The following is a 22,644-nucleotide window of genomic DNA, read 5'->3' as shown; positions in this document are numbered from 1 at the left end:
AGCAGCAAGTCAAGGCAAAAGCAAGAAAGGAATTGCTCATGGATGAGCTCTCTGAGCATATATTAAGCAGGCAAAAGAGCCATGGGTACGGTCTTCATGATGTTTGAGGATTCTTGTATCCCAAAACGTTTCTTTAAAACCAGCAAATCTCTGGCTGGATTTTATTTTACAGGTAGCAGTAAGTCACATGGTAAATTAAAAGTTAAATTTGAATAATTCAGTGTACACCCCTTAACACAAAAGAATTAAAGGGGCAATTTAAGAACTTTATCAGTGCCACAAACTCCTGTCAACACTCACTGGCATCAGAGAGTAATTAAGTATTTCCAGACCTACCTGTTCAAGCTTAAAGATGTGTTGGTTAAAGTAGTGCTGCAAGCGCTCGTTGGCAAAGTTAATACAGAATTGTTCGAAACTATTATTTTCATAGTCTTCAAACCCAAAAATATCGAGTACTCCAATGGATAAAGTCTGCAAGAAAAGTAAGAATGTGGATTAAAATAAAATCACATAAAGTAAATGGATTATTTGTAGGCAGTACACAATCATAAGCATACAAACAGAATTAAACATACTTAATAGCAGGACTTAATTTCTACTGGAATTATTGGTATTATGCCATCTGGAAGACATCACCTATGTCAGAGACACAACATGTAACGTTAGATATCTGGACAGACGGCCTTTTTCTAAAAGAAGAGTCCTTTTAGAATTGTTTCTTTGAAATAAAACTGAACCCAGCTCTAAGTTATTCTATTGGATCTAAAACAGTCTTTATCTTTTCAGGGAAAATTGGGGTAGGGTTGGGAAAAAAGGCTTACACCATGAACACAGTCCACAGAAAGATGCCTACAAGGTGAACACATCTAAGCAAACACGCTCCAGCTGCAAGCCTCCCGAACACACACCTGCACAGCAGGGGTTTCCATGGAAGTAATCCATTGCAATGAAGGAAAACAAGTCTGGTCAGAAATAAAACAGTATCGAACATAAAATATCCACCTTGCATATCAGATGAATGTCTCCTGCTGAGAAGTGTAAACCAGTCAAACTGATTTTTGGAATTGTTGAACCTCTCTCACCTTACCAAAGGGGATGTAAAGTAACATAAAAATAGTAATGCTGCTGAACAGGAGGGCTCAAATCCATCCCCTGAGTCAGGTTCCCTCATAATTGAAAACACAGGCAACAGACCATTGAGCAAAAAAAGCAAAAGCTCCTTTCTAACCTAACGACCCGAGAGTCTGCTTTCCCTGACTTCTGCGGCCTCTGAAGACTTGGTTATTGCTTGCCTTGAATGAAGTTCTCTGAGCAGTGAAGGGACCAAGCCTCATTTCCCAAGGATGTGGTCCTAGGGCCCCGTGTGCCAAGCACAGCCATCCCAACCTCTGCCACCAGGGCACAAGAAATGTTCTGCAGGACCAGCCCAACACTCCTCCCAGTACAGCACCTCCAACCATGGCAGCAGGACATCTCATCCTGGGTCCGTCAGCATGGCTCTTCTGCGGTCCATCACCCTTTTCTACCAGCATCCACGGTTTTGGGATGAAGGGTGGGGAGAGGGACCTCTGTGCTCCCTTTAGTTCATGGACAAGAGATGTGTAAAGAGGTACCCATCTAATTTTGTTTGTTTAACCCTCAGACACTATGATCCCTCACTGCCTCTCAGGCCAACTTCTAGATGTTCACAATAGAGAAGTGTCTTCTTTTACTAAACCCGTACTCCATAACACAAATTGCAGGACTCGGTGAGTTGCAGTTCCAAAATGCCTTTTTTCCACCATTTTGATGATTCTTTTTTAAACCTCCACTGTATTCCACCCCAGCCTTTCTCCAGACTGAGGAGCCTGAATTCTGTTTGGTCTCTCCCCTAAGCTACAATGACCTCTTGAGATGGTCGTCAAGACATGGGTGCACCAAGGTTTTTTATGTTGACAAAATCAGGCCAAAACCACTGTCAATTCACGGCTTGCTTTGCAACCTCCTGGCCCTCTCTTCTCCTCCTGAACCAGCCAGGCAAGGGACAGCAGTGGACCCTGGCCAGTGTATGTCAGCCTGCAGGGAAGTGCAACCCGTCACTCCCTGGGCTCAGACTAGCCCTCCTTCCCTTAACAGGAGTAGAAATGTGGATCTTCCTCCTTCACGTATGTGCTGGATTTCACAAAAGTTGAGAATCCAGTACCTTGAGGCCTCTACTTGTTGGATGAATTTGGTAAACATGGGGAAAGAGGGAGGTGGGTAAACAAGCAGATAAACCTCACTGACCCAGTGTGAAAACCAAGCTTAAGTAGGTGTAATTTCTGTTGCGATTTCCAAACTGTATGGAAACATATATATGACTGTTTTGTTAAACAAGTAATTAATAACTAGTTGCAGATAAAACTCAGGCTGCGTCCATCTAGCAAGCCTGTTGCCATCAGAAAAGGAGTGAAGTGTTTGAAGGACGTGCAGAGAGCACTCCACCAGCAGTTCATTAGCGAACTGTGCTCTGGGGTAAGTAAGCTTCCATGTCTAACCAAAGCCATCACACTCTTACGTTGGTTCTGTTCACACATTACAGTTAATTAAATAAAAATATTAAGCGAGCTAAAAGCATTAACACTGATCAAATGAACCAAATCGCAAGCAGTGAGGAGAAACACCTCCACCTCAGAAGAACCTGAGAGCTGCCAGACACCCTGGTTTTCATTTTCTTGGTCTTATCTGCACTCTGGATTTCATAAGAACCTTCCTGCTAGCCACTGCCAGAAATAGAAACCAGACTATCTGCAAGCCTCTCTATGCTTCAGTTTGTCCGTTTTCAACAGACCACGTAACGTGGGAGGAAAATATTCTTTCAGTGCTTGACTCCTGACCAGGGAACCACCTACAGCTGGAACAGACAGAGCTGCCGTGGGCAGAGTGGCCACCCAGCTTGTGAGTTGAAGCTTTGTATGATCTGGACTTCAGCTATGGGAACAAGTGAAAACACAATAAAAAAAGCATATAAGAACAATGATAAGACTCTTAACTCATTTTTACAAGAGGTCTTTCACTACTTTATCCTTTGTTCAGGCTTTTTTCCCTATTCCAGGGCCAGACTCTTATCTCCTCACCCCCACCCATGCCATGACTGAAGGTCCTTGGCTGGCTTCCCAGAAGTTTGCATCACTTGGCAAAATGCCCAAAAGAAGCAGCCAGTTGACCAGAAGATGGAAATCGGAAAGCCACTGGACCAAGGACTGAGCCTGGTGGAGGGATTCAAACTCACTCACTGCTTCCTGAGGCTTAAGTATCCATCTTCTGCTTGTCCCAACGAATATGGCAATTCTTTTGTTCACAGATACATTCATTAAACAACAGCCTAACAAGCAGAAATCTTCTGCTTCATCTTTCTTTTTTTAAATAGATTTCAGTAAGAATTCTTCTTAAACTCTTTGTATAATTAGCGGCTCATATTTTGTCTGTATTTTACATGGAAAAAGTGATGATGGAAATGCGATAAAGTGACTTTTTCTCCTCCATGACACAGATGCTCCATTCACATCACCCCTTCGTAAGCAAATCCCGACCCCAATCACCCCACCGCTGTGCAAGCTTCTCCCTACTCAAGAGCTCCCCAAAAATTACTCTAGACAGAAATCTCTCTTGCGCTACATAAAAACAAGACTTAGAAGATGAAACACTTACACTTCTAGAATTCTTATGGAATGACCAACACTGGCTTTCATAAGCACCATGTTGATGCTCTGTGGACATGGTTAACCCCTGTCACGAGCGAACACTTTCAAGAGCATTTTCAAGCTCTCACAACATAATTTAATAGGAAACAGCTGAGCACAAACCCCTCCCATTTTTTTAATGCTGATTAATTTACTATGTTGAATCTGCTGCGAAAATAGATTTTAATGCGTGTATGTAAATACATTTATAAAGCAAAACAGAACAGTTATATAGAAAAAAATGGCTATTTCAGTTATAAAAGAATCCTATTAAAAGTATTTTATTTTGATGTCTTTTTATAAGTTTATGTTGTCTTTTTATAAGTTTTTGCTGACACTCAACATTAAACAGGTTCAGAGAGGTAAAAAGCACAGAACTCAAAAAAAAAATCTGCATTTAACAAAATCACTGCAGGTATCAAACTGTGTGTACAAGGATGAGGATGGTTAATTCTGCCACGGTTGCTACACGGGGAAAACCAGCATTTTTCTCGCATCACTGACTATGCGGATAACTCCTGAACACCTCCAGAATACAAATTTTAGATGTGAGTTGTTTTGCAGAGTTTCATGCCACAGAAATCAGGGCAGAGCTCTGCGGTGAGAGTCAGGTTGTTTGCCCTTTGTTGCAGGAGGCAGCATCGCAGAGGTCCCAAAAGAAAGAGGTCAACACACCGTTAGTTGGTAACATTTACAAAAATAAGAAATTTGGACTCTATAGCTATTTTTCTGCTTTCTGGCCAAAAAAATCTCATGGTACATAAGCAAAAGGGTTATATCAGTTTTTCCATTATAAAGAAGCACAAATCTACCAGTACAGAGTCATTTCTTATAGCAAGGTGAAAAAAATTATTTCCATTGAGGTATGCGTAAATGAAATTATTTTGTTAAACTGTCTGACAAAAGCATATCATCTGGCTGGTTTTAAGATCAAGTTTGAAGTCCAATATTTAAAGAAAATAATCAAAGGAATTTTACATTTACAAATCTTCTAGCTCTTCAGTTTCAAATTCACAGTTTGAACAAGTGCCAGAAGGAAATCATGCAAAGATGTAGTATAATATAGACCTCAATTAGCCAAGTCTAGTTCATGTGTTAATGTTGTTCCTTTATCAAAACTAATATTTAAAATTAACAAGTACGCAGCACGGACAAGCCTGCAGCAGACGACTCTATTACTTCGTATATGAAATCTACAGCAAAATTCCTGTAACCAAAAGTGTATGTCTCAAGGATTTTTAAAATTTGGGCGAACCCTGGGTCAGGAATCACTTTCTGGTTGAGATCATAAAAAGTGACCTCATGCTTTTCTAAAAATGTCACAGCCGTGACATTTAAACACTGAGCATGAATTTTAAGGGCTTTTGGCAAATGACAGTCTTGAAGCTACGTGCTCTCCAATTCCCCAATCACCAATACACAGCAATGGCTGGAGCTGACTGATGTCACCCCAAACACACATTGCTGATGTCATTCCACCATGGAGGCATGTTTTGGCAATCATAAATAGGTTTCCATCAAATTCTGGGGAAAAATATTTTTTATTATTTTCTAAATTTGTACCTGTTTTGAATTTTAATTGATTTTTTTACACTACTCCAAAGCCAATACTGTAAAAAAACCTCAAAACACCCCAACCCACAAAAACATCACCGCTAAATCTAAAAGGACTACTCCAGTCTACATCAGCACAATATACATGATGGTCTATTAAATAAAGTGAGAGGCAGTGATTGGACTCAAATTTGGAAGTTGGGACCTAAAAATAATGAACAGGTGTGCATTAAAGCCATTACGTGTTCAGTAATTCTTCCTCTGTTTCAGGTCAGATAGCCAAGAATCAACTAGTCGATTAAATAGAAATTAATCTTCTTCATGAATTGAACTATGAATGTTCTTCTTGGCCAGTAATTTAAATGAATTTTCTTCACAGCCAGTAATTCACACGCACCATCCTCACCACGTACACAGCACCTTATCTGAAAACAGCAGCAGGGTTGTTTAGGAAGAAATTAAGACACTTCACAAGAACCAAACAGAAAAGGTTAAAAAAATACCCTTGGAAGAAATGCCTTTTGGTCCACCTCCATCTACACTATATCATCATTTTAAGCAATGAGACAGACTTCTAACAACTCTTAACCTAATTTATTGAAGGGGAATTAAATAAGAGACTCTCTGAGGTTTAGTAATCTAGTTCTCATGAGGAGGAAAAGATCTCTGACCACATTAATAAAGGACAAATTTCAGACAGTTTGTAGGGGATCATGAGAGCATAAAAGAAGCTAACAGCAATAGAGAACACCAAAAAACTAGAGCGCCAGAGTGAAACCAATACACAGCAGCACTGCTATGAGCATAACACAAGGCATATCAAATAACTTATTCACAACTTGGTTCAGAAATAATATGCTATGAATCCTGTCAGCAAGCAAGATAAGCCAAATCCCACCGTGTTTTCCCAAAACAATTCACTGTACATTTAACTAAATTTGGATATCAAAGGTCTGATTTACATCTTCCAAATACTTGCTTGAAAAACAGTGGAAAAATGATAGTTGGGTGTTTATTTTTTGTACCCAGCTTCTGCTTTTGATCTCCTCCTTACTGCTGACACCAAGTAAACACACATATTGGGATATGAAAAATGTCCCCTTTCCTATTGTCCCAAGTTCTCCCAGGGTTTGGACTTTGTTAGGTGTCCTGGGTTTGGCCAGAACAGGGTTAATTTTCACCGGAATCCAGAAAGGGGCACAGCCGGGGGGTAGGGGCTGACCCCACCTGGCCAAACAGAGCCCGGTATTCCATACCATGTGACGTCACGCTGGGTTCCGGTGGGGGGGGTGGCGCGGCGGGAACTGACTCGTGGCTTGGCGGGGCGCGGCGCTGGTCCTGTTTCGGGAGAGCGGCTGTCTGGGTCGTTACGGTTCGTTGTTGTGTTTTCTCCTTATTTGTATCGTTGTTGTTCCTGTTTCCCTCTGTTTGCTGTTCTGTTAAACTGCTCTTATCCCGACCCACCAGTTTCTGCCTCTTTCTTTTCATTCTCCTCCGCACGCCGGCGGGGGGAGGGGCGGCCGCGTGGCGCTTTTGTTGCCGGCGGCAGCCGAAACCAAAACATTAGGATCTGGGTCTTCTTCCCACCTATCATCCAACCACCTAGTCCACCAGCAACCAAAACATGCTTAACTAGCTATAAATAGCGTCCTCACCAAATACCATCTTCATTGATGAATATTATATCCATCACTGGTTTGGCTGAGCATGAGTTTTGGTCAGCACAGTTGTCCTAGGTGGGTGGGACAATGCTGCTCTGCCTCAGCACAAGGACTTCGCCGGATGCAGGGATGGCTGCCCATGTTTCCACAGCACACAGAGTGGAGAGCAAACCCGGATTCCTTATGCAGGCCATATGTGCATCTATAAGTATTTGTCGTCTTCCGCAACCTCCAGCCTTCACATGAAAATCGTGAGGTACCACAACCAGGCATATGGTAGCTCTAGTCAAGCCAACTTCTATGAAGGCTATACAAGCTCTCCATAAGCATTTTTATAGGACAGCTGTGTTTGACCACCAAAATCAAAATGTACACTCTTGAAGAGATATACTTTCATATTCATTTTCCTCATCAACTTCAGATGCAGTTCTCCTTCCATATTCACTTTGAATTCAGATGGTTTTGTCTTATTTTACCTGTGCATAACATGACTGCCATATAAGAAAGCCCTCTGCCAAAAATCCATCATCTGATAACCTTCTGAAGCTTCACAACCTGTGGGATTATTTCAAATTAGATCTTAAAAATCAGAGGAATATTGGTGGCAAGCATGGGCTGGGATTAAGCCAGGACATTTGCTGCAGGGTGAGTCGCATATTGCTCACCCACTGCAAACTCAGGAGTCGTCAACCTGTCGTGGTGAGGTGCAAGACTATTTTTCTTTCATAAATCAGAGACTCAGTGTGTTTAGGAGATTTTTTGAGGGAGCTTATAAACGCCAGCAAGTAGATGTCATCCAAATGCTGAGGTCTTTCCTTGCAGTGAGGACCTACTCCCAGGGTCTGGAGATGCCCCTGCTCCCAATTCGCCTTCCAGTTACTTGGTGTTTCCCAGCCTCAAGATGACATATGGGAAGTTAAGAACCACCTATATCCTAATCCAGGGTTTCTCCAAGCACGAGCTGAAAAGGGTTTCAAGAGGACTGTGAAGTGGTAGGATAAACCAAATTAATCGTCCTCAGCTCATTTCCTCCAGGGCAGAGAAGGGTGGTAATTGTTGGTTGGTGTCTCAGTGGCAGCTGCAGAGCCTGGGATGCCCTCAGCCACTTGCTGGCAGCGAAGTTTTTGCCTGAAGGCAAAGGAGCAGCTATTCCCAGCCCTGCCCAGCCCAGTCACGCATTTCTCCTGTCTCTGTGCTGGAAGGACCCAAGTCAGGGGCTAAAGAAAGGGGTGAGGAGGTGACGCTATAGAACAACTGACGAGAAAACTGGCTAGTCAATGTTTAACGAAGCTGCTCTCTGCAGTTCTGTGCAATGCACATAAACTCTCTTTTTTAACCTCTCTACCCATGAAACAGGCAGGATTCACGCATTTTCATGATGTCTGGTGGACCTGTCAAAATCAATGAATGCTCGCATTGGACTCTGATGGTAAACCTAATTACACTTCTGCCTCTAGAAATACATATTTCTTGGTATTTCGTGCACTACCTTCCCATTTCAGAAAACCTGTCCTGTGTAGAGCCCAGGACTGCCTCGCTGGATCTCGCCATCGGTACGAGCCTGCGTGTTCCTGCAGGTCCAGGTCCTGGGTGTTTGCCAGCATAGGCGGATCTGCTCTTGTGCAAGGGCAACGCCGCTCCCAGCTCCTGGCGCTTGCTGCCTGACCTGGATACTATTGCTACACTGGGCAATTTTGGGCCAAAAAAATGGGTCAGAATACTGGGAATTGGGAATTCAGGAGATGACACAGGGAGATGGGGAAGGGGAAGGCGGTTACACTGCATTGGAGTCTTGGCTGGAAGAAGCAGAGGGTTAATATGAGGCGGTAATGCTGGCAAACAGCACGAATTTGGGCTGTTTTGGCTCTTACCTGCTGAGATTTGAGGTTGGGAACCAAAGTTTAATGGCCCATAAACACCTACCGTTCTGCCCTGCTATTACAGACATGCTGACTAAGCAAGCAATAGAGTCCTAGTCTGATTTTTTATTTAAATATTAATGAATAGATAATGTTTTTAAAAAATCATTGGATCATTAAAAATAAACTAATTAGTATTTGAGATGCATTTCCTCATCAAAACAAATCCACGTTTTCTGCTTCACCAAACACACAAACAGTGCTTTTTTGTTCCTGACAGCCAAGACAAAACTTTTGATGACTTGGGAAAAAAAATCAGGAAAGAACACAAGATTTTTGTAAAATATTAAACAGAGGGAGAGGAAGCGCGTGCAGTCAGAAGACATGCTGGATGTTACCCACTTTAATAACCTTTCTTGTCAGACAACCAAACGTTATACTCATATGTTTATTTCCAGTCTATAATTACACTCCACAAGCATTTCTACGGAGTTAAATAAAGGACCAGCTACACTGCAAGCCCCTGCACATTCGGTCCTACGGCATAATTCAAATGTAATGCTAGCGCTTACAAAACAATCCTCCTTTTGGCAGCTGCAGCTTCAGCCTGGATGTACAACCCCCCCCCCCGAAAAAAACACACGCTGCTGGCCCGTGCCCAGAATGTCCAAGCCAAGAGTAGCTAGCAAGCTGCAAGCACATGTGTCCGTGGACGCATCTGTACAGCCGTGCTTTCTGGAGTCTGTGTGCCCCTGCCGCGATGAGTGCAGATGAATACACGAGAGGTTTTGGAGAGGATGTCCTAGGTCGTGGCATCTAGCCCCTGCTATCGCAGCAAACGGCATGTCATCCCTTTTATCAATTCTTTGGGAAAGCAGTTTGGCACCGCGTCGACTTTGCTCTTCCCGTCACATTTTTTTTTCTCCTAATCTCACTTTTCTGCTCGTTAGAGATGTGCTACCTCAGTACCTACTGGCACCGCAGCTTGTTCACCTTTTCTAATTATTTTTATGGAGCAACCTCATCAAAACACCTCCCGTTAGCAAGCTTCCCCTTTTTTCCCCTCAATTCTATACGGTCCTACAGCTTTACATACAAGAAGGAAAAGTCTTTGGCATGGCTCCTGCAGGGGGTGGGGGAACAGACTTTTGTGGCTACAACAAAACCTCTTCCCCAGTCGCTTTGAGGATATATTACTCGAGGTGCTTCACCCTTCCCGGCTCAGCAAACACCACTTAAAATAATGATGCACTCAGTCTAAAATACTAACTGAGGAAAAATTAAGTTAAGCAACATGCTGTTAGGAGCTTGGGTAATGTTTTATCCCACAGTTACCTGTTTTAAAAGCACAAGAGCATAGCCGAAAGAGCTGCCGAGATGTTACCTTGGTGCTTTCCTCCATGTCCTTCGAATTGAGGAGCGCGTGATTAATTCTGAACACTATCCAGTCGAACAGGGCGCTGTACAACGACTTAGCCATAGAGTTTCGCACAGTCACAGCCTGAAAAAGAAAAAAGGTGATTGGAAACATTTCCTGCTCTGCATTGAAATGGGTTTTGCTTCTCAAGCTCCCATGTCCAATGTTCATATTCCTTCCTTGCCAAAGCTTTTGTCTACTATTTTAATTCACGCCGTGTATGGCAATGGTCCTGATGCCATTGGGACTTGGTTGCAATCCCAGGATCATGAGATGTGTTCCCTGACTTTGGCTTGGTTTTCTTTGGTGCATTCAAGCAGATGATGCACAAGATCACATTATCAATCCTATCACTGGCAGCAAAAGATTAAAAAAAACCAAACACAACAACATAAAAAATGATACAGTTAACTTCACCATTGTCCTTGAAGAGTCTATTCAGAGAAAAGGAAAGAGGAGGGTGGATATTGCACAGCAACGATATCAAGTGATGTGAAAGCACACACTGGGGCAGTCAGCGCCTGGTACCAGCAGAACGGTTAGAAAAAAGGATAAAGCATTACTGAAAACTTGAATTTTTCCAGGTACTGCCCACAGGAGCTGCAAATCACAGCAGGCAGATTCACTGCTCCTCCAGCAGCTCTCCTAGAAAGGAGTAACACCTCTGAAGGAGAGCCATTGCCACCATGGTGCTCTCAGCCGCGATGCAAAGAGATTTTGCTTGCTCAGTCCTGATGAAAACCAAGATCAAAGGAGGGTACCCGGGCTGCGCTTTGGGAGAGGCACCACAATACATAACCATAAAGCAGTAATTCCTCTTTAAGGGCCATCTTTGGTCTCGCTGCTTGTGATCCTTCCTTGGTTGAAATGATGACTTTCAGTAAGTAGCATTGCTGTGCTTTGGTACATACTAATCACCTACAATCTTACGATACCAGCCGGGACTGTTACATTTCGGATCATTTGAGCCACTGTAAACAAGAAAACAGAAGGTTCATGCGTAACTATTTCAATAAAACCTTGAACTATAACAAATGAGTGGCTTCTCACACGTTGAAATCCTTCTCACTAAGCTTTCCTTCAAGGCACATCATCCGAGTGGCCTTATTTCACTGACCCCAAGCAAAAGAATAAAGCATCACTTATCTTCTATTGGCTTGTCCCCACCTCTTTTCCCTCAAACTTTTCGCGGTAGCATCTTTTAGTGTGATCATGTGCTGTTCTGCCAACATTTTGCTCTTACCATGCCATTAAACCAGTACGTGGTCTCGCTTTCTCTCCCTCCTGAGTTGGAACAGAAGGCGGTAACACGGGCCATGACTGAGGATGCTCACAAGCTCACAGTGTACTTAAGCCTCTGTACGCTGCCAACCATTTCTCGGTGGCAATAAAACACTGTCAGATACGCCACATAGCAAGGATAATCACAAAATATTGCAACAATTAAGAAGAAATTACTCGCTTGCCCCAAAGAAGCATTGCTTACAAATGAAAAACAAGTGTACAGTGAAAATATATGAGCAACAGTATCGAAAGGATTTGTTGCAGCACAGACCAAAACAGCGGTTTTAAAGACTGAGCGTGAGCTCTTGAAATGCCCGAGTTCTCCAACAAGTGCTGGAAAGTGGCTGGCATTTAGAAATACAAACAAGTCCAGTTCCCAGTAACTGCTTTTTCTTCCCTTTACTGGAGAAAAGGTTTTGGGGACAGTTTTTTTACTGTTTTTTATCACAAGCAACATGAGTTAGTTTGCGGGATTTTTTGCTGTTGTTTTTATTTTTCGCATTTTCCCAAACTGTGGGGGAATATTTCAGTGATTAATAGAAAATTTCAAGACCAGTTCTCCAATCCTACGCTCCACCTCAGCTGATTTGATTGGATAAAGCTGGAAAACAACAATCAGTGCCACTGTCACACCAGAAAAATCAGTCTCTGGGGAAAGACGAAGGCCAAGACCCAGGAATGTTTCTTGCTGCCGTAATGCTTTGTCCTAGCATAAACAAGCCCAATTAACTGCTCCAACACAAAGGCGTGCAATCAAAAACAAAACCCATTTCTATTTAAAGCCAAAAAAGAACGGCATCATTTCCTCTGTACAGTCATATACGGGTTTATATTGCCATACTTCTCTTTCCCCCTTTTGTTAGAGGCGATAGGGGATGCGCAGGACTTCACCGATGAATTTTCCTCTTTTTTTCTAATATAAATGAGGATATCATTAAGCCTGCACCATCCCAGCATTTCCTAGTTTCCCCCAAGGATGTGCAGGGTGGGCTATAACCCACCGCTCTTCTTCCCGAGATGGGCTCGACTACATGGCAGGCTGGGAAGCCCGTGAAGAGCTGCTCTCCTTGCTGTGCTTAGGACCCAAAAATGCAATCAACAGCCCAGATCTCAAATTCTTCAACAGTTCTTTTTAGAAGAGATGGCTGTATCGTGAGACCTGGTAGGAAACTCTTGGCAAAGCAATGTATAGACAATATAGGGGGTGGAGCACACGTACACATGGATCTCATTTGCAAATTTGTTGGCTGCTTATAAGCCAATTTCTTCCCTCCATTGTACTGACAAATCCAGATAATTCCTCGAGAGATGCATCGTCACAGCAGACTTGCGGCGGTGTAAACAGCACTTCAGCCCACACACTCCCCCAGACGATGAAATGCAGAGGAGCTGAAACCGGGATGCTCACGTTGCCTCATCGTACATGCAGTGTCCTCCTGGCAAGAACTCCACCATGCACACAGCAAAGAAAACTAGTTTCAGACACACAAGGTGCTCCAGTGCTGCTGGGTGCTATGGGGTGCCACCAAAATGGGCCCTCCAAGCTCACCTCCCCATGCCATGATGGACCTGCTCGTGGGGAGCGATGTCCACCAGCACTGGGAATGAAGTCTGCAGTACCCAAACCAGCAGCAGCTTTCTAAAATGAGATATTCTTAATTGGCTTGAAGAGCTGAAGACAGCACTTCGCCTTCATGCAACATCCATTTATAAAACACCAGCGGAGATGTTAATCTATTTTATATTACTCAAATTTTTGGGTGTTTTTTTTTTTTCCTTTTCAATAAAGTATTTATTCTTTAGAATAGACCCTGAATGATATTACGTTCTAGATAATGCCCCTCTCTATCCTAAATATTTATCAAACTACCTAATCTGAGGATTGTCAGAGAATATTACTTCTTTACAAAAATCAAATTGCAGAATCATAGACTGGAAAAGACCTCTAAGCTCATCAAGTCCAAGCATCACCCCAACACCACCATGCCTGCTAAACCATGTCCCGAAGTGCCACATCTACACATTTTTTTGAACCCCTCCATGGATGGTGACTCCACCACTGCCCTGGGCAGCCTGTTCCAATGCCTGACTTTTCTTTCAGGAGAAATTTTCCCTAATATCCAATCTAAACCTCCCCTGATGCAACTTCAGGCCATTGCCTCTCGTCCCATTGCTAGTTACTTGGGAGAAGAGACCAACACCCACCTCACTACAACCTCCTGTCAGGTACTTGTAGTGAGTGATAAGGTCTCCCCTCAGCCTCCTCTTCTCCAGACTAAACAGCCCCAGCTCCCTCAGCCGCTCCTCATCAGACTTGTTCTCCAGACCCTTCATCAGCCTTGTTGCCCTTCTCTGGACACGCTCTAGCAACTCAATGTCCTGCTTGTAGGGAGAGGCCCAAAGCTGAACACAGCACTCGAGGTGTCCCTTTCAGGACAAGGGGCAATGGGCACAAACTGAGGCACAGGAAGTTCCGTCTGAACATGAGGAAGAACTTCTTCCCTCTGAGGGTGACGGAGCACTGGAACAGGCTGCCCAGGGAGGTTGTGGAGTCTCCTTCTCTGGAGATATTCAAGGCCCACCTGGACAAGGTCCTGTGCAGCCTGCTGTAGGTGACCCTGCTTCAGCAGGAGGGTTGGACTAGATGACCCACAGAGGTCCCTTCCAACCCCTACTATTCTGTGATTCTGTGCGGCCTCACCAGTGCCAAGTACAGGGGCACGATCACCGCCCTACTCCTGCTGGCCACACCATTCCTGATCCAAGCCAGGATGACGCTGGCCTTCTTGGCCACCTGGGCACACTGCTGGCTCCTGTTCAGCTGGCTGTCAACCAACACCCCCAGGGCCTTTTCTGTTGGGCAGCTTTCCAGCCACTCCTTCCCAAGCCTGTGGCATCGCATGGGGTTGTTGTGACCAAAGTGCAGGACCTGGCATTTGGCAAATTAAGAAGCTGCTGCAATTTCAAAAGCATGATTTCATGTTTCCCCCCAAATCGTTGCAATAGTCCACTTAAAAAACCAAGTTTTCCATCTTTGCTTTTTATTTCAGCCATTCATCTTGCATTGCCATATGCTACCACGCAGACAGTTTAAAAGACCACTAGCCCATAAAACCCTTGAAATTAAAAAATAAATAAAAGAAAACCTGTACAGCAGTATGTCCCTTTCAATACATCTCACTCATTTTCTCTGTTCAGAGTAAAGCTGCGGAGGAGTGGAAGGGTAAGGGATGCTCAGCCTGCCCAGTCATCCCTGCTGTTTGCATCACGATGTGGTGCGCAACATTCAGGATATTCTTCTTGTAATTACAGGCGTATTATTCAAGAAAGGATTGAACTATGTGCTCACATGCACTGCTATGCAGCACAGCATTTCAAATGAGCGCTTACACATCCGTTCCTGTATTTATTGGGGTATTTATTAATTCCTGTATTTATTCTCCTATATATATTAAATGTGAATATTCTCCAAAATATATAGCACATATTAAACGTGGCTTGTCATCAGGTAGTCACCTACAGCTTCTTGTCTCTTCTGCAAGTCTTACGTGATATTTAGGCAGATCTAGAAAACCATGGCACTCAAACCATTTTTATTTTGCTCACAAAGCAAAATAAAAATAGCTCCCGCAATGCCAAAACAAATCTCTTGGGGATCAAAGTGAATGCAACATCTTGCACACATGCAAAAATATTGCTGATTTGAAAACAAGACAGATCAAATGCACTTTAACTCAGCGATTCAGGAAATAAGCTGAAGACAAGGTTTAAATATTGATTAAAAGCAGGCTTCCTGCTTATCAGGCTAGCAAGGATATATCTTTTATTTATTACATGCTAGAAATACCACTTGTTGGGGTTGGCCAACTTTTACAAAGATCCTGATATAAGATATTTGGCGTTCTTCATAAGCTTGCACTGTCAAATTAACTGGCCTGAAAGTTTTCATGATGGGCATCGAATTCAGGCTACCTTAAAAGTAGACGTACTTTTAGAAACATCTTCTGCCAAAAGGAGCCAGGGGACAGACTTAAGAATTAAAATCTGTCTTTGAAGTGTTTTGGAGCAAGGACTTACAGTTTCGGCAGCAACAGCCTGTGTTTTAGAGACAGCAAAAGATGTAATCTAAGAAAACCAAACTTGCTCAAATTAAAAGCCTCTATAAAATACATTTGCACAAGTTCAGTAGACTCTTAATTCTTAAGATTACAAACTCTCTAAACACATACGAGCACATTGTCCGTCTGCTGCCGTCCCCACAGCATCACCACCACTCCCCAGCCCAGCGTCAGGATTTCTCTCTCCTGCTGTTCTGCATCCCGCTGAGATTTGAAACTCAGAGTGAGGGTCTTTTTCTGCCGGCATTATCCAAAGTATTTGCTAGTACCCAGATAATCCAGGGAAAGCAAAAGGGTCAGCACCGCCTCAAAACTTACAAATGGAAAAAGCACAGAATCAAATAAAAAAATAAAAAAAGGAGGCCTCAACACTCTTATTTGTACGCCTGCTTTAGAAATAAATAGAAAAATATGAATTTTCTTCCCTTCCTCTAAAAACTAGTTTTGCTGGTTGCAATCAAATTCCAAAAAACAATATTTTTTTAAAATTATTATTTTTGATGAAACTTTTATTTTACAGGCTTCTTAGCATTCTCTACCATAACAACACCATCTTCACATTACCCAGTGCCACATTACCTTCTCCCAAAGAAGCAATGACTCACGAAGAACAGAAAGCAGAAAAAAGCTGTATGTAAAGATGTAAAAGGGTCGTATTTTAATATACTTTTTTTTTTAAAAACTGCTTCTGTTTGCTACTGTTAAAGCCTGTGCAGTGGGCTGGGTGGCCAGAGCCTGTATAGCGCTCGGGGAAAAAAAAAAATAATTTATTTTTTTTAATAAATGCCAGAATGATGACTACTTTCACCTTGCGACATATTCATAAACCACAACAGCTTATACATAGATAACCAAGATTAAAGCATCCTCTTCACTTCCTAAAACCCTGGTTAAACCAGCAACTTTTTACTGACCCTGCCACATATTTTTTTTTTTTAAATAAAATAAATCTAAGGGAGCAATTTCATGCTACAAGCCGCCAGTTGAATTTTATGGCTTTAAATACTGAAAAAATGGACTGCCACCAATGTGGTGCTTCTCAAGCAGATGGGCCCCTTTGCTGTAAAGCTCGGGCACTGGATGTACCGACTCTGAAAACCTCCTTAGAAAAAAAACTCGTCTTCATTCCAATTTCTTCTCAAACCCCAGGTCTTTCCCCTGCACGTCTCCCTGGACCTTCCTGAGATGCAGGGCTGCCAGAGACAGTAAAACTCAGGCTTGTATTTGTGCAAAGTCCGCGCTGGCACTGCAATGTCACAAAGCTTCTAGACTCTGGACTAGGTCCTGCAGCCAAAACCAGGAGCCCGTCCAGCTCTTTGACCCCGATATGGTATGAAGTACAGCACAGGCTGTTGTTGTAGGGGCAACATCAGCATTTAAGATATACTAAGATACACTAAGACATACATCTACCAGTATGTAATCTAATGGGGAACCTTTTATCCAAAAAAAACATCTTGAATTGAGCACAGGCTGCCATCAAGTTGGTCTGTCAGAACCGAGCTCAGCCCGCTTTTTATTTGTACGGCTGGATGGGTTTGGTGCTCAGTAAAGGCTTAATTTAAGGTACCTTTATCAAACACAGCTCTTGATTTCATCTTCTTGACACAGCCAAATAGAGAACAGAGGCCAAGCTCTGTCCTGCTTTTGGATGCCAACAGATGACTTCATAAGGTGAAGGGATGCCCATGTATCACCGGACAAAGCCCTCGATCCTCGTTCTGCTGACTCTAGCTTCTCCCCATCCAGTGCCGCTGCAGACCCTGAAAGGCTACAGTGGTGACTTGCCCTCCTGGCAGATGCCCTGTTAACCTGCTACAGATGGTTTCATGTGATCTGCTGGGATAAGAAGCTCCCCAGCATGCAGCCCCCAATCCTTGTTGGATTCAGTGGTTATATTGCTGACTGTCCTAATACATGAGCAAAGCGAGCAATAGTTCAGTTCTAACAACAAAACCTCAAATTTTTCTATGTTTTTCAGACTAAGAGGAATAATGAAGCCTGGAGAAAAGAGGATGGGTGAAAACAAATGCTGAAGGACTTTGAAAGGCAAAGAGCACCAGTTTATTGTGCACAATTGCAGCAACATCCCAGTGATTGCACATCCCAGGTAGCAGAAGGCAGACAGATCCTGCTGAAGAAAAAGCCACCCAGATGCTGCTGGAAGGTTTTTCTGGAGTGCAGATCCCCCTATCTCCAGCAAGTTCCAGAGTGATACTGAAATGCAAAAGTCAGATCCTCTCCCCAATGACTCCGTCCAAAGCAACCCAACCACAGACTGTATGTGGAATGGCAACCAACCTCTGACATTCAACTTTAAACATTTTTGACCCAAATAAAAACACAGCATAAAGGACTCTTGTAACCAGCATAAACACTTACACTAACATTTTGTTTAAAAAAAGTCTGCATAAAATAAATAACTATTTCTGTGCAGTGCATCAGTCGACATGGAGACTCAGAAAACTAGAATAAGGCAAAAGCAAAGCAAAGCAAAGTTCATTCCTTTGGTTATCACTTAGGAAGAGCATTATATTGATGCACTGATCAATTCCGGGTAAGAAATGATTCCCAAGTGGTGTTTAAGAGCCAGTAACAGACCTCTAAAGTCTTTAAACATCTTAGCTCGTTGAGAGATCTGCCCATCTTCCCTCACCACTAATACAAAGGACGAGATAGACTGATCCTGGACAAACAGAACAAAAAGGTGGGTGACGGATTTTTGGGTGCTGGCAGCTCTTATGACCAGTTCATCCAAAAACCAATTAATATTACATTTTAACATCCACTGAGTTTGCTCAGGAGGAATGCTGAGCATGACTCCATCACTACTACCTCCCGAGTGTAGGAAACACCTCTACAGAAAAGTGAGACAGAAAAACCCAAAGACCATTTTGCATAGGAAAAAAATGCCCTTTAACACACATATACTGCAGAGTAGCAATCTATTTGGGGTCCCTGTTGTAAAAAGTGCGGCTTACAAAGGCTGCATGCACCCAGAGTTGGGTTTTTGGACCCCAGTTCCTAAGTACAGACTCAGTTAATGAGAAGTGGACTTAAAAAGCAGAACTGGAGAGTGAGCATAAGCACTAAACCGAATTAAAGCCCTAATGAGGATTAAAACTCGCAGAGTTTATTAACTGTGACAGTGTGCAACCCTTATCCTATTTCTTCAGCATTATGCAAATCTCTGAAACATCTATTAAGACACGCTGAATGATTCAGTTGGTCAACATGAAGTTATTACACCTTCAACATAACACTGTTAAACCCAGTTTTTCACTAGGGGACAATGCAGACGTGGGAGTAAGGTCAGCGCACCCACTCCAGAATGTCTAAAAGCTACAAGGACTTGAAAACAGGATGTTTAAACGCCATTTCTCAGACATAACTCTGGAAAATTTGTTGGATTTAGAAGAGGAGACTTGTTAGAAGACAATGACGACTTGCTGCCTTGTTGTTAGCCTAGAAGATGATCTGCTTGTTGCCTTATTGGTCACGGTCCTTTCTCCAGTTTTTCAGCAATTCCCCTAGAGATCGCATGTGTTTTTCTCTTGATGGACATTATCAACGTTATCTGCTCCCGCTTGATAAATCCGTTACCAATGTCTGTGTTCCCTACAAATGCAAAACTCCCACCTATCCCAAAAAATCTGCTTTTACAAGCAACTCTGCTTTTAAACTTCCCAATAAGAACTTGTAATAGTCTCCAAAAATGTGTTTGTTAACATAGGAATGATCTCCATAAGGCCATAGAAGCTACCTATGAATTTTCTTTCTCCTAGTGACCCAAGAGCTCTTCCATAAGATGTACATGAACACACACGTGTGCGGGTGTTTCCTGTCCTCTAGGAAGAAAACACGCAAAGCACACTCCCCTTTCAGACCCGTATCAACAAATAAGTACAAAAAGCAATCAGAATAATTCCAGAGTGGCAAGAAATGTTTCTTTCTGAGTGTGAACTTTGCAAGACTATGTAAAACACACAGATAGGAGTTAAGTTACTGAAGTAAAGCCAGGCACCACAAAACACTTTTTCTGCTTGTGTGTAATAGAAATGGAGATTCCTCTTCTCTTCAGGAAATAAGATATGAACACAGGAAGAAAGGAAATATCCTGTTCTCCCCTATGGCCTTTGATAGACTTCCCATCATTTCTATACAAGGATGAAAAGTGTTTCCAATGAAATATTCAGGGCAAAAAAATAAAAAAGCAGCACTAGGATTCTCCCTCTTCAGGAAATCCCTCCAAAATCAAATCTATGTACAGATTTTTAGTGGCTCTACAGGGGCTTTGTTTGTTTGTTTTTCTTTTAATAGGTGGAATAAATATTCAGTGCGTTACTCAATGAATCAACTGCCGTTTCCGCTCACAGGGATTTGGCACTAAATCCCAGGAACCTGCTAATATCCTACCAAAAAAACCCCAACAATTTAGTGAGTTATTATCTGAAGATCATAACACAGGATTTGATTTTTGTTATCATTTGATATCTGTTTTAAAATCCTTATCAGCCATTCCCATTTTCCCCCCATTTATTCTCTACAGTGAAACTTGCCTTCATAATTACATTTGTACTTACTGTAACACAAACGTCTTATTCCAAGATGACTCAGAGGAAAAAACACATTTTAATACCTACTGAATTTTGCCCATGGTCTTTACCTATCATTTTCTCATGATGCCTCCCCTTCCTGAATCACTTCTGTGGGTCCAAGTGATACATATAATTATCAAATAAAGAAAAAAAAAAAAAACACACACAGGAAAAAAGTGTCTGTTTTCTTATTTGACTTAAAGCATCCAGTCAAAAAAAATACGGTGTATGCATGGGTAAACGATGAAACAAATCAGTTTCTATTCTACAAAAAAAAAAAAAGCCACCACATTTATCTCTTTTTTTCCAAAAAATACATAGTACCAGTGCTTATCCTGTGTGAAGAGCTATACCATGACTAGTGACAGGACTTGTCTAAGATTAGAACAACAAATCCAAGAGCAATTTAAACTCTCATAATACAATCGATTTGTGTCTCAAAGGGACAGGAACAGAAGCCAGGCCTCCATCCTCAATGAGTCTTGGACATGCAGTCAACTGAAAACAGTGCATGCAGGCATTGTGGTGGTGATTATCTCTGCAGCAATCATGAATTACACGATTAAATAAAACAGACCCAAACTATACTTTTATCAGAATAGGGAGTAGGGGTGCCAGCTACTAATAAGCATGCTAGTCTTCAAGAAGTAGCTACCACATGTAATAAAATACTATTAAAATCCAATTTTTATCTCTGATGCTGTTACTGCTCCATGAGGGCTGGAAAAAAAAAAAAAAACGAACGTAAGGTGGCTTCAGCTTGGGTTTGTAGTTGCATGGACAGGAGAACAACTGCCAAGGGACGGCGTGTTGGGTCTGTCACTCCTGTTCCGAGATGAAGTAACATCTAAGGAAGGGAGAGACTCCTGGCTGTGACGCAGAGCTAAATCAGGGAAGGAGCAGAAAACAAGGAGGATGGCGACGAAGCATAGCAGCACCGCAGACAAAACCTGCCGGCACATCGCATCATCGCATCTTCTCTACGGCTCACCACCGAAACTGGGAGAACATCTCTAGATTTGAAAAAAACACAGATGCAAATCTAGAAGTTGTTGGAATTCGGCAAGGTCTAAATCTCTCTTTTTGTTCAAATGCAGGTTTTAGTGTCTCTTATCCTACATCAGGTTCAGCCTATTCAGTGGGTCCCAAGTCACATGCATGTGTGCACGGTGAATTATGGCTTCCTGCTGTTCTGCTCGCTTTCTATTTATGATCGAATACATCGTGCGTCTGGTTCACATTCACAGCCATGTCCTGTGGCGGGAGATAGATTAAGCAGCTATTGTGGTTCCCCTTTGGGTCACGGGACATACGCTGAGACGGGCAGGCTTAGGTGGTTGTTTTTTTTTTTTAAACAGAGGCTTAACACCCAGAGGAAAGTGCTGTTGCAGGATATCAGACTCTAGCTTAATCCCTATCTTGGCATCAAGTAGTATTATATCATACTCTGGCTGGATAAGTATGATGTAATTTTCCATACTCGTATTTTATCTTCGCATCATATTAAAATCCTGTCATTCTCATGTTTGCTTTTCCTAAGAGAACTCAAACCATTAATGCATAATGCTGACTCCAGCCTGCAAAAGGTTTTTTTAATGACTTTTATGCTTGATTAAGGAGGAGGAAAAATATCTTTAAAAGGATCATCGGAAGAAGAGAAGTGACAAATGCAAGAGGAGTCTAATTACAAAAAGGAAAAGTTGATTTAAAAATGCTATAAACTATCCCGAACAGGCTCATTTTTATGTTTTATTTCCATGAATGTACCTGCAAAAAAATACACCCTAAAAAAAGCCCCACTAAGCCTTGCACTACCACAACTGCTGGCTCCTGCCTTCCCGGCTGGCTGCCACATCCCAGTGGAAAACTTCCACTATCTGCCCAGAGGCAGCGAGGTGTCCTGCCAATGGGTTTTATCCAAGAGATGCAAGTGTCAATGATGCTTCCCAGAACTTATGGGTGGACTTTACAATGAGAAAATATAGACTGGAACGTCATTACAATACAATACCAAATCGTTCTCCAATACGACACTGAAACAAGAAGGCACTGCAGAATTTTTTCACTAAATCAATTATAAAAGTTCTCAGATTCAGAAAGACATTTTTGGTACTAGTTTCCAACTCAAAGTATCAAACACCTTTTTTAATTCTTCTCGTGCTCTCCCTTCTCTAGCATCAGTTTCCCAGTACCTTCATGATCACCTTCTTTGGACAGGGGTTCATCTCCAATCCGCTGGCCTGTATTACTCAGGGGTATTTTTATGGGCTCTCCCAAGCCATGCCAACACCTTTCCCCAAAAATGCCAACCACAGCAGGAGAAGTCAAATCGATGGGTTTGTCCAGCAAGACAATCTTCCTACATCAATATATTATCAGGTTGACAAGAAAGTCCTTCAGAGCTACTAGCTTATCTACTACCCTAGGAAATAAGAAACCATTAAACATTAAT

The 22,644-nt window shown here is 42.5% G+C and overlaps 1 protein-coding gene across 8 annotated transcripts in view; it reads right to left on the bottom strand.

The window, feature by feature from the left end:
• The window catches only part of MYO9A (myosin IXA), a 192,851-nt gene that overhangs the window by 67,968 nt on the left and 102,239 nt on the right, over positions 1-22,644 (bottom strand). For all 8 annotated transcript variants that reach the window (XM_075432172.1, XM_075432164.1, XM_075432167.1 and 5 more), the window contains 2 exons: positions 10,160-10,276; positions 337-471 (listed from right to left, as the gene is read on the bottom strand). In XM_075432172.1, the coding sequence (XP_075288287.1) occupies positions 337-471; positions 10,160-10,276 (252 nt within the window). The remainder of the gene's footprint in view (positions 1-336; positions 472-10,159; positions 10,277-22,644) is intronic.

This window comes from Opisthocomus hoazin, chromosome 10 (genome assembly GCF_030867145.1).
Source record: "Opisthocomus hoazin isolate bOpiHoa1 chromosome 10, bOpiHoa1.hap1, whole genome shotgun sequence".
Lineage (NCBI taxonomy): Eukaryota > Metazoa > Chordata > Aves > Opisthocomiformes > Opisthocomidae > Opisthocomus > Opisthocomus hoazin.
Note: the sequence above shows the minus strand (reverse complement) of the source record. Positions and strands in the feature narration are given on the sequence as shown.